At 33.7% G+C, this 13391-nt stretch overlaps 1 protein-coding gene across 5 annotated transcripts in view; it reads right to left on the bottom strand.

The window, feature by feature from the left end:
• The window catches only part of LOC309843691 (uncharacterized protein), a 560969-nt gene that overhangs the window by 124922 nt on the left and 422656 nt on the right, over positions 1–13391 (bottom strand). For 3 of the 5 annotated variants that reach the window (XR_014300283.1, XR_014300284.1, XR_014300285.1), the window contains one exon: positions 1241–2985. The exons of 1 other annotated variant lie outside the window; for it this stretch is intronic. Coding sequence is in view for 1 of the 4 variants with exons in the window: in XM_082689341.1 (XP_082545467.1) it covers positions 5222–5284 (63 nt within the window). In the remaining 3 variants the exon portion in view is untranslated. Of the gene's footprint in view, positions 1–1240; positions 2986–4687; positions 5285–13391 lie in introns of those variants that run through there. One more of the 5 variants, XM_082689341.1, reaches the window with a different exon arrangement.

Here is a 13391-nt window from a genome sequence, read left to right on the forward strand (position 1 = left end):
CAGATAATGTACTATGAAGTCATTGACACTAGAAGACTTTTTTTTAAATTCCAGTGTCTAAGTAGCCAACAAAAATTTTAAAAAGACCAATGACTAGTTTGTAAAATTGAGAGCCAAATTTTGTGAATCTGTGACTAAAAAATTCAAATATCAATGTGGTTTAAGTCACTACTCACCCATTCTTAAAAATGTTTTCTCATGGAGTAACAACCTATTAGAAATACCAACTTGCCAGTATTTATAAGTAGATGTAAATGGAATAATCTGGTATTTAGGGATAAAAGGCTCATTTTAATATAAGAAAGGCTCAAACTGATTATCCAAAATACTCATGACACATTACCTTCTTGCACAGAAATTGGCTCAATCAGATAAAAGTGGTGAAGTATTCCTCGATGGCTCAAGTGTGCTCCAAGGAAAGCTAGAAGGTTGTACAGTTAACTCCCAGGGTGTAACTCTAAACCATACAACCTACTACCTCAACCCGGATGCACACAGCTTCCAATGTTGCTTCAAACTCCTTATCATATCTTCAGTCAGCTCCTCCAAATATGGCGGCCATATACCTATGGGCTTGGCAAGGATGTAGATATAATATTCTAACATTTCACCAATAGACTTAATATGTGTCTACTAGGATTATCCTAACCTCTTGGGTTTCCAGCACAGGTCATACAAAATGTCCCCTGACATCTCTCCTGACATATAGTTCTACTAGCAATTAATAATATTAAAAGCCAATAAGCATTCAACTTCATTTAAGAGAAATCAGCTCAATAGTAATATATAAATCCAGTTATAGCTTTTACTTTTTCTTATTGAAGCTGATGAGGTGTACTAACCACTACAATGTGAACTTAAGTTTCTGAATCGTTTCTATTCAGCTCTTGTTTCAAACCTTCTTATAAAAAATTCAAGTTTCTTAAGTAACTTACTAAACTTGGATTCCAACTTTGAATGGCTATGCTATAAACCCTTCCTAGAGGTCAACAATTGGAGGTTGCCTCTAAAGACCAAAGACGGTTAATGTGCACTTGAGAAATAAAGGAAAATATAAAATACTTAAAAGGTAATCGACTAAAGTTTAACAGGAGTTTGGCTGAGATATTATTTAACAGCATTTGGCTATAGCATTTTGTTAGATTACCACACTGACACAGACCCATAGAAGCGAGCTTGCGCAGTCCATTTCACCACAAGATCGGATCTACGGGTTTATGCCAATGGGCAACATCTCACTTGGGCTCTCTATTAATGCAGAATTTGTTGTAAATATCTGACAAAATCAGATGAAAATATTAATATTGATCCTTCACCATTAATATTTTTAATGCTAAAATAATCTTAGTATGCATATTCCCAGTTAAAGGCCTTCATGAATATTCTGCACTAAATACAGGTTTATATACATGAGAATTTAAAGAATCATATACTGAAATATTTTACACAGATTACTTTTGTTTTAATGGGGAATATTTTGGATTTGGACTATTCTAATTAATAATGAGTTTTAAAAGAAAAAAAAAAGGATCCATACATGCATGTATGAATTATGTAATTGTGAAGCATGAATGTAGTATTACCAGCCTATAATTAAGACCAAATTAACTATTAAGCTAATTGTGTAAGGCTCAGACTGTGCTTGTTTTAACTCTTTTATAAAACCTCAGTTAGTGATTTTAAGGAATGGGTAACATTGTAACTTTCTCATAAAACAAGTGAGATCTTGTTGACTAGGCAGAGAACACAGGAAGTCACTAAAAAGTCTTAAAAGTATACATATGTGTCTATAGTTGGAATAATACTGAAATTAACAATATTTGGATAAATATCAAAAAACTAAAATTAATGACATATTAACAACATTATTACTATTAACAGTGTTACTACGACTACTAAAATTTATACTTCAGATCTACTGTATGGAAGAAGATCTAGCTTGCCTCTTAAACACAATAAATTTATTTTTTAAAAAGATATTCTTAAAACATAACATATAGCTACTTACAACTCTTACCTGGTCAACGGGTTGGGCAAAAATAAATTGTTATTAAAAAAAATATTTAAACCACCACACAATAAGCAAACACACAAAGAATAAACATAAAGCCAGCCACATACACGTTTTTTAAGATTCTTAAGCTCAACAGAAACAAAACTGTAAGTTGTACAATCATTAATCGTTTCACTCATATCCAGTATATTTAGCATTTCTAAACTATATCTTCATTGTGAAAAATAGTAATACTACATAAAAATTGCTTCGTGTTTTTGCATGTTTTGAAATAAAATAAAATGTGTTTTATAGACATTATATAGATAATGTGGTCTATGTAAGTTTTTACCATTATTTATTTTCTAATTATTCCCATACTTGCTAAAAACTATAGTAAAAAATCAACAGTCATAATTGCATTCAATTATAGTAAAAATATCTTAACATGTATTCATAAACTTAGATGTGAAATAAAAAGCAACATTTGTTTTGGTTTTATCATAACTATAAGAATGTATATTTTGGTTTCATTCTCTTATTAGGTCATATTTTTTAAAAAGCACAACTTTATTGCCTCCCTCCAGATTTCACTACCTTTTTTATGGTATTACAAATGAAAAAATATATTTTTTCTTTTTCTAAATTACTTTCTAGTCAATCGTTACATTAATGGATATGTAGCTATATGAATGGATATACAGATACATAATTCCAAGGGACTCAGACTGCACATTGATCATAAACTCAGACAAAAATTTGTCACAAAGGTAGGTAATAGTACAAATTCTCAAGCCATCAATGAAAATCCCAACAGATAGATCCATAAAGACTATGAAACGAATTCTTAGAACTAAACACAGTCAACACTGTTTTTTTTTTCTTTAAAAATATTAAAACAGCAAATTGCTCTTTTGTTTTTTATTTTTACCTGAGATGATTTTCTCCTATGATCACCTTCTTCACTTCTCATATCCATTTTAAGTTTTTCCCTAAAACAACCACAAAAGGAGAAATATCAGACAATTGCTTGTCTAGGAGGATCATCTGGCTGGATGGTGGGAATGAAGGTAGATGATCGAGAAGAAAACACAATATCAAAATGGGCAAAACCTTTTAAAGTATTTTTTTAAAGGCTTGGAAGACTCCTAGAGCCCCACCCAAGGCTACTCATATGACATATAATGTGGTTTCATAGTTTGCTTTTACGCGTTCATTTTGGTTGGTGTTGTTTTCACAGTCACAGTTTTGAAAGTGAAAGGAGGCATAGCTGTTAAAGAAGCGACTAGGTTTTGCACAATGAACTAGTGAAAGCTGAAAAGAGATTTGGATTTGGCATGGAGCTTAATAAGATAATTAAGAGTGTAGAGATTAATGGCTCCTAAAAATAACATTTAAAATAATGTTTTTCAACTAAAGGATCTTGAAACATGAAAACAGGTTTATAAATGTTAATTAAGCCTGTGAAAGTTGACGTTCCATTAGCTGAGGCAGCATAAAGGAACAAGAGCTATTTCTTAAATAATTAGTGAACAATAACCGATAAACTTAATAAAACGTTTTATTTGAATGTTATCATATATAGGGTAATTGTAATTTCCCATAATTCTTCATAGAGTGACAAAAAAAGGAGGTAGAAATCATCAGTTCTATAATATTTTCTCTCTGTTTCCCCTACATACTTCCAATATGATAAAATATGATTTTAAAAGCACAACAGTTTGCTCAAAGTTTATTCTTTTCATGGAGAATATTATAGCATCAATTCTTAATATGCAAATTATAGCCTTCATTTATACATGCTGTATTTTTAAGAAGTACTTTCTCTTTTTTAACAATTTTTAAATATGTTTAGAAAGAGTTTTAATTGAAATTAAAATAGGTGGAATACATCTGCTAATGCTTTCCCATTGAACCAGGCAAAACTGGTTTTGTTATAAAATGCTTAAATTACTTAGCAATTTATTCCTACAAATAGACAAAATAATTAGAATGCAATGCATTTATCTGCTGAGCCAATCATTGCTTTAAACTTAAAACAAGTTTGTATGTACTTTTTCCACTGAAATACTGAATGGATATTTCCAACGCTCTCTGCAACTGCCCTAAGACAAATGCTTCTTTTAAAATATATTTAAAAAGAGAGTATTATTGTGGAACAAGCTTCTTTTCTACTTAGCAACTGAGAACATGATCTTTTCATCCTTACTTCGGTTATACTAAAATCCTGGTAAATAATTTAAATACAACTTCCCCAAACTAATTTTATTTCTCACCAGTTTACTGTATCTCCTAATATGATCCTTTTTTAGAAGTCCAAAAAGTTTCTTCTTTCACATTTCAAATTATGAGTCACAGCAAATAAAAGATTTAGTTTCTTTAAACAACTAGGATTAAATGTTCACTTTTCTTAGATAGCAAAAACTAATACTGTACACGAAAAGCACAGATAACATATTAATGTCTCTCCAGACTTCGACATATAACCCAAATAAAACATGTACCATCTTTTCCATAGACATTTTTCTATTTTTACGTAAGTTTCTATTCTAGTCAGGATTAGAGCAAGAGAGCAAAAGGAAGAAGTTAATAAGAGTAAAGTGGGTGATGAGCTAAATAAGAGTACATTGAAAGTTCAAGGATCCCCTTTTATCTAAGAGTAGGCTTAAAAAGAAACAACAAAAAAAGTTATACCTGATATGAAAGGTGCGATTTCACCAAGTGCAATACATTGCTAATTATGCCATAGTTTTGAAATAATAAAAATAAGGAAGGCTCATTTGGTTATGTTGCCTTACAAAGCTGCTTTACAAAGCCCGATGTCTCTGTAGGTATACAAGCCAATGTTTGCTTTTTTTTGGTTTGTTTTGGTTTGGATTTTTGTTTGTTTGTTTTTGTTTTTGTTTTTGAGCAGGAGCGTCTCATTTTTTTTCAGCACTCTTGCATGGAGTAGGACAAACTCAGATTTTTTTTTTTTTTTTTCTCTTCGGGGCTCCTGTTATTTCTTGGAAAAAAGGATCAGGGTGCTTGTCTTCTTTTTCTTCCTTCTCGGTATTCCAGGCACAAAGCACTGCGCAGAAGCTGCACCAATCCTTGCTGTCCCTGGCAGCGGAATGGTAGAAGGTAGGAGAGACCAGGAATCCTTCCAGGCTGAGCTGACTTTAGAAATGAGGATTGCACACGTTTGTCTCCTGAACCAAAAGGGTGAGAAGGCAGGGTGCCAGTTTGCTACACGGCTGCAATGATCTCATGCTCAGTGCTGCGGCCGTCCTGTTTGCCCTGTTCAAATGCCTGTTCATTATAAACCAAAAAAAAAAAAAAAAGTACTTGGATTCTTCAGCAAGCAGAAAGGGTATTAACATTAAAAAAAAAAAAAATCAGCAGTAAGAAAAGCCAAAAAACAAAAAGCACATACAATTTTAGGATTCACTTGTTATGCCTCAATATTCTGTTTATATTTTTCTTTTTTTTTTTTTTCCTATTTAGAGATAAGCAGCAGAATTTATCAGGCGTGAAAGGGACAGCCTCCTGGTGGCCTGCCAAAAACCCAGAATAAAGGCGAAGTTGTGCTTCAAAGCTCAGTCGCTTGCTGAGTCTGGCTAAAGTCAAGTATTAAGATCCACCATTTTCTGAGCCATGCTAGAAAAGAAGAAAAAAGTCAGGACGGTTGCTGCTTTCCAAGTCTCCGTTGGCACCATCACAAAATCTCAGTCGTAAGGTCACATGATTCTCTGCCAAATGTAGAGTGCATTCCCATCAACCATTCTGCTGATACTGCGAAGGCAGCTATTGTCTCGTTTAGACCCAAAGTTCAGCCCACTCTTCATTGAATTAGCTGAAAAACGCATCACCTTTGGGGGCTGGGAGTCATGGAAACGTCTACCTGGCAAGCTGCCCACTTTTTCTGCCCATCAACCAGAGATGGAATTGTGCTGCCTAATGCAATGATGACTTGGAATGTGAAGACTCGTCCAAAGTGAATCTGATTCTTGCAACGCCTGTTTCAGTTTGCACAGAAAACTCTGGCTTCTTTTATTTAAGGTGGGGGGGGGGGGATCTTTCCTACTAACTGTAGCAAATAGAGGTCTGAACATGCCTACTCTGCAACTTGATTTCACAACACACCCAAATGGTTCTCAAATGAAAAGACCGAAGCCCTGCAAGTTTTCTGAGTTAAAGGCATCCCTTCCTCCGTCTCCTTTTTTCTAACTAGTAAATGCAACAAGCTCAGGACATTTGTTGTAGTCTCTCACATTAAGGTTTAAAATCTGTGAGATTCTTCTCGCTTTCTCTTACTTTCTGATTTTATCTGGCACTGATTTTGTACTGCCTGGCCACAAAATCCACCCGCAACAGTAGGGATGCATTATAGCCACCCCCTTCGAAGTGGTCCCCGGAGAGAGGCAGTTGTCTCCTCAACCACACAAAATCTTGCAACTGGGTTCTGTGGTAATCCTCATCAGTACCTAGCACAGCTGCTGTGTAAGTTTGCTGAGAGTGACTCATGTAAGAAGTGCTCTTTCTGTTCCTTCACTAGCTACAGTTTGTCGGTTTGGCACGAAAGATGCCTTGGAAAGATGTAGGGTATGTTATCAACACCTCTTAGGCAATAAAATGAAATGGTCCCCCCGCCCCAGTGAATTTCCATTCCAGCAGGCGACGAAAGTGTCGGTGGACGAACATTTCCAGACTTCCTAACCAAACTATAGTGAATTCAATCTTCACCATTACTTTAAGCAGACTCTAAAGCCAAACGGGAAAGCGAGTATTATGATGAGTATTTAAACCAAACATACTCAGGGGTACTAAGAAGAATCATGTTCTATTACCTGCATTTAAAAACGGTTCAAGGATGGGAGATTTGTATCTCAAGTATCGTTACTTGCAAAAAATTTAAAATTATATTCAGGACTTCACAAAATGATGGACTAACATTACCCGCCGCCATGTATGCATGCCCACACATTGCACATCACAGGACAAAGATTTTAAAAGATCATCAAACCATGATTAGCTTAAAAACTCATCATCCCCCATCCCCCAACACACACACATAAAGATTCCAGGATCTAGGAAACAGACTGTAAAAACAGTCTGTGGTCTTTTTGTGTCATGTTCTTTAGGTCACTTTCTTTAGAAGTGACAGGAGCGAATGTGCACGGGTGCACACACATACACACACGGGAACCATTCTGGTGTCCTCTTCATTTGTAATTCAAAATTCAAACAGTGCTACACCATAAAGCAAAAACTGACACGTGTGCTGAAATTAAAATTGCTTTATTCTAGATTGAGGAATTCCGGGCAAATTTTGCTAATGCCCTAAGCACATGCTTAGGGTGCCCAGTGGGAATCAAGCACAGGCGGCAGACACATGTGTCCCATGCTCCAGCACAGCAAGAATAAAGGAGATAAGCTCTCATAGAATGAAAAATTTAAATTTTCAGTTCTCATCCCCTTATTCAGCAGATATTTATTAAGAACTCATATGTGGGTTGGCCTTGTGACAGGCACAGGGGAACAGCAATGAATCACATGAACATGCCCCCATGCAGAAGTCATTCAATGAGAATTTTCTAGTGAAAAAAGCTTACTTCTAAATGTAAGAGTTGCCATAAAACACTAAAGGAGCATTTATTGTTGCTAAAGTAGTCAAGAAACAAACTAGAAGAAATTGGAAGGTAGAAATGAAATGGATATTGAAAAGTACATTACGGATAGACATGGCTTCTTTGTCTCAAAATTTCTTCTTAATGGAAAATTTATTAGTTACTTTTCTTAATTCTGTTTAAGTTTCCTATAGAAAACAGGGCAAAAATTGTATGCTAGCCTGCCAAATAAAGAATAAAGAAAGAAAAAAGAAAAAAAAAAAAAGGAAATGGGAGGATTCGCTTCCAGGAAAATATGGTAGACAGTTTTTCCTAATCTTCCTGCTAGGTGCAACTAAAAACTCTGGACATAGTACATAAAACAAATATCAGGAGATTCTGAACAATAGAGAGAAGAGGAAAGAACAGCCAGGGACTTCAGAACCCAAGGAACAACACTGAGGTGAGTTCCCTGGATTTTATTTTTACCTCATCTATCCAAAACTTGGAGTGGAAGAAACCAGCAACCCAGAGACACCAATTGGTGCAGACCAGAGAAGCCTCAAGAAAAACCTGTTCTTTGATGCCAAAAGACCAGGAAAGGAGCAGCCTAGAAAGACAGAAAGCACTGGGGCAATACTACTTTGCTCTAGTCAGATATCACAAAAACAGCCACCCCCATACCTGCAAAGGCCCATTGAAAAGTCTCCTGCAGACACTTGGTAGCCTAGAACAAAGCATCCCAATTTCCTCTCCCCAACCATAGAATGGGGTAAGGAAGTCTGAGTAGGAAACTGGAACTTTAGTCCCTGTCAAGGGATAACAAGTTCCCTACCCTAACCCAATGTAATGGCAGTGGAGCTTACATAGGGATCCTGGACTTCAACCTGAACCCTACAATACTGAGGTGACTTTCTCCTTCCTTACTATGGTTGCATTAGACAGAGGAAGCCTAATGGAGGTCCAGGACATTAGAAACTGTCCAACCCTACAATTTCCCAATCTGTAAGGTGACAGCAGAGGCCATGACGGGGTCAGTAACAAACCATTGATATCCCTCCTAGCTAGGAAAGTATCAGTGGAGGCCTCCTGGGGAATAGGAACTCTCACCCCCACCCAGCAGGAAAACAGAGCCTTCCCACTCAGGTGTCAGTGCTATACCTGGCAATGACAAGGTGTACCCCCTTTCTCTGCTGGAGTAGTGTCAGAGGAAGCTAGCTAAAATAGAAGGTTTAAATAATATCCAGAGTCTCATAATACACAAAATGTCCAGGTTTCAATGGAAAATCATTTGTCATAAAAAGAAGCAGAAACACCTCAAACTGAATATAAAGAGACATCAATACTTGTGAACACCAAGATAAGAGAAATTTTAGAATTATCTTACAAAGATTTTAAAGCAACTATCATGAAAATGCTTTGATGAGAAATTATGAACATTGTGGAAACAAACAAAAAACCTTATCAAAGAAATAAAAGCTCTCTAGAATAAGCAGATAGAAATTTGAGAACTGACAAGTATGATAACTATGATAAATAAAAAAATGAAAGAGGCAAAGGAAAGAGCCAGTTCAGAAGGAGAGAGAACAATAAAAATGATCCAGTCTGAACCACATAGAGAAAATACACTTAAAAAAAAAAAAAAAAAGTAAAGATAGACTCAGGCAACTGTGGCACTATAATAAAAGATAAAAGATTTGTGCCATTGGAGTCCCAGAAAGAGAAAGGAGAGAGGACAAGTCATAAAACATGCTAAAAAAATAATGGCCCTAAACTCCCCAAATTTAGTAAAAGGCATGTAGATTTAAGAGGCTGAGCAAACCACAAGCAAGAGGAAACAAAGGCATTCATAACCAAAACATATCTTGGTCAAACTTCTGAAAACTAAAGACAAAGAAAAAATCTTCAAAGCAGTAAGAGAAAAAATATAATCTTCCTTCAGAGGAAAAACAATTTTGGTAAGTAAATTTCTCATCAGAAACAGGGAGGTCAGAAGTAAGGAGTACAACATTTTTAATGGGTGAGAGAAAAGAACTGTCAATCCAGAATCCTATGTCCATGGAAAATATCCTTTAGGAATGAGGTGGAAATCAAGACATTATCAGATGAAGGATGAATATTAGAACTCTTCAATAGTAGCCCCACCTTGAAAGAATAGTTAAGGAAGTTGTCTAAACAGAAAGGAGATAATAAAAGAAGAATCTTGGACCTTTAGAAAAGAATAAAGAATTCAGTAACAAAAATATGAGTAAAAATAATAGACTTTCCTTCTCTGAGGTTTTCTAAATTATGTTTGATGGCAGATACAAAAATTTAACAATGTCTGATGTGGCTCTAAGTGTATGTAGAGGAAACACTTAAGCTCATTATAAATGGGTATGGATTAAAGGTAAAAAAAGGGAGGTAAAGTTTCTGTACTTCACTTGAACAAGTAAAATGAAGACACCAGTATACTGTGATGTTATGTATATAAAATCTAATACATAAAGCAACCTCTAAAAAACTACACAAAGAAATACACTGAAAAATACTAGGAAGAGGAAATTCTAAAAATTCTAAAAAGTATTTAAATAACATACAACATATTAAAAGTATTAAATAACATAAAAGTATTTAAATAACATGAAAAAGAAAGAGAAAAAAACATAGACTCAACTGGCAGGCTTAAGCCATAACATATCAACAATTAAATTGAGGGATACCTGGATGGCTCATTTGGTTAAGCCTCTGACTCTTGATTCAGCTCAAGTCATGATCTCAGGGTCATGAGATTGGGCCCACGTGGGGCTCTGAGCTGGGCTGGAGCCAGTTTAAGTTTCTCTCTCTCTCTGCCCCCACCTCCACTCTCTCTCTCTTAAAAAATTTTTTAATTGAATGTAATACGTCTGGATACACAAATTAAATGACAGAGATATGCTTAGTGGATTTTAAAAAAAATGTGGCTTAATTATCTACTGTCCAAAAGGAATGCAATTCAAAGACAATGATATACACAGATTTAAAGTAAAAGCATGGAAACAACATATGTTTTACATATATGTACACATATATACACATGAATATGTTATATATATATTTATATACACATATATGTATTACATGTAATTCATACACATTATATCTATGTCTTATGAAAACATTGATCAAATAAAACAGGAATAACATTAGTATCAAATAAAAGAACTTCAAAGCAAAAAATTTACCAGAGACAGAAATATACATTATTAAATGATAAGAAGGAATATCCAAGAAGAAAACATAACAAACCTGAATGTGTATACACGAAAGAGCTACAAAATGTGTGGAATAAAAACTGGTAAAATAGAAAAAAAAAATAGACAAATCCATGGTTATAGTTGTAAACTTCAACATACCTACTACAACTGATAGAAAATTAGCAAGCATATAGAACTTAATATCATCAACAAACAGGATCTAATTGATATTTTTAGACCATACACCCAACAATAAAAGAACTTACATTCTGTTCCAATGCCCAAAAATATATTCCAAGATAGGTCATATCCTGGTCCATAAAGCAATTATCAACAAAACTGAAATCCTACAGAGTGTGTTTTCTGACCAAAATGGAATCAAACCAGAAACCAATAATAGAAATACAAAAGAAAAATCTCTAAACATTTGGAAGCTAATTAACACACTTATAAATAGCCATAAATCAAAGAGGAAATCAAAGAAAAATGCACTGAAGAGAATTAAAATGAAAATAGAACATAGCAAAATTTGTGGGACACATTCGCAGTACTCAGAGGGAAATTGATAGTACTAATTGAATATATCAGAAAAGAGAAAAGTCTCAAAACAATAATCCATACTCCAATCTCAGGAATCAAGAAAAAGAAGTGTAAAATTAAGTAAAATAGGTAAATATTTTTATTTAAAAAAGGTAAAATAATAATAATAATATCATTATAAATAATAAAAAATACATAAAATAAAATAAAAATAATAATATAATAGTAAAATAATAAAACAAAATAATAATAATAGCACAAATAAATGAAACTGAAAAACAGTAAAACAGTAGAGAAAATCAATGTATCCATGAGTTTGTTCTTTGAAAAGATAGATAAACTTCTTGCCAAGCTTCCAACATGACTGACAAATAAAAAAGAGAAAAGACACAAATTGCGAATCAGGAGTGAAATAGGCATATCACTACAGACATCTAAAGACAATAATGGAAAACTACAAGCCCTAAACACAGAACTTAGACAACTTAGATAGAGTGGACCAATTGTTCAATAATACAAATTACCTCAACTCACCGAATATGAATTAGATTATTTGCATAACCATGTATCTATTGAGGAAATTGAATTTGTAATTTAAAAAAACTCTCTTAAAAAGAAAACTCCAAGCCTAGATAGTTTTGTTGGATAATTCCAACAAATATTTAAAGAAGACTTAGCACACACACATATTCTACACTTTTTTTTTTTTTTTTTTAGAAAATACTAGAGGGGACAATTTCCAATTTATTTATGAGACGAATATTATCCTGATAGTGAACACAAATATCAGAAAAAGAGAAACACATAGACCAATATCCCTCACAAACACTGATTTAAAATCTTTAATACTGTATCCCATAAATAGCATTCAGCAATATATAAAAAGAATTATATGCCATGATCAGTTGAAGGCTATTCCATGGATGCAAGTGGTTCAATATTCTGAAAATCAATCAATATAATCCACCATAAATAGGCTAAAGAAGAATTATCATATGATGATATTGATAGATGAAGAAAAATTCAGGACCCATTCATGATTGGAAACTCTGACAACTAGGAATAGAGGGAAACATCTCAATTTGACAAAGATCTTCTATTTTTAAAAAAGAAAATGCTATAGTAAGCATTCTACTTAATGGTAAAAAACTAAACGCTGTCCCCATAAGATCAGCAATAAGTCAAGGACATTCACTTTTACCATCTATTCAGTTTAATGCTTTGAGTTTTATTCTAGCTGGAGTAATAAGGTGAAAAGAAAAAGGAAATAAAACATAGAAACATAAATACAACATTAATTTAAAATAATTCAAAATGTAAACACTTAAGTATAGGTCTAAAAAATGTATAGAGCTTGTATGCTGAAAACTATAAAATGCTGATGAAAGAAACCTAAGAGATTTGGAAAGACATACCATGTTCATGGATTACAAGTCTCAACATAGTAAAGATGTCAATTCTTCTCAAATGGATATAAGGGGAAATTTTTGGTAGCGATAGATAAAATTATTTCTAAACTTTATACTGAAATGCAAAGGAAGGATCTAGAATAGCTAAAACAATTTCAGAAAAAATATATTGGGAGGAATTGTCTAATTTCAAGATGTATTATGTAATAGTATATTATTTAATATACTGACACTGGGTTTAATATTAAATATCTATAAAATAGTGTGTCATTAATAATAAATATAACAATAGATTACCATTTGATTGTAATCAAGACTTAGGTATTTCAGTGAAATAAGCATGTCAATCAATGAAACAGAACAGGGAAGCTAGAAATAGACCCACACAAATATGACCATTTGATTCTTGACAAAGATGCAAAACCAATTCAATGGAGGTAATGTAGTCTTTTCAACAAATGGTAATGGAGTGATTGCTCATCCACAGGCACAAAAAGAAACTTTACTTATATCTATACAAAATTTATACATCCTATACAAAAATGAACTCAGAGTGGATTACAACCACTCTGAGATATTAGATATTTGCTAGATATCAGAAATGGGTAATGCAGTATTTTAAGTGGCAGAAATGCATTAGTACTAT

Source organism: Mustela nivalis (assembly GCF_964662115.1).
Source record: "Mustela nivalis genome assembly, chromosome: 1".
NCBI lineage: Eukaryota > Metazoa > Chordata > Mammalia > Carnivora > Mustelidae > Mustela > Mustela nivalis.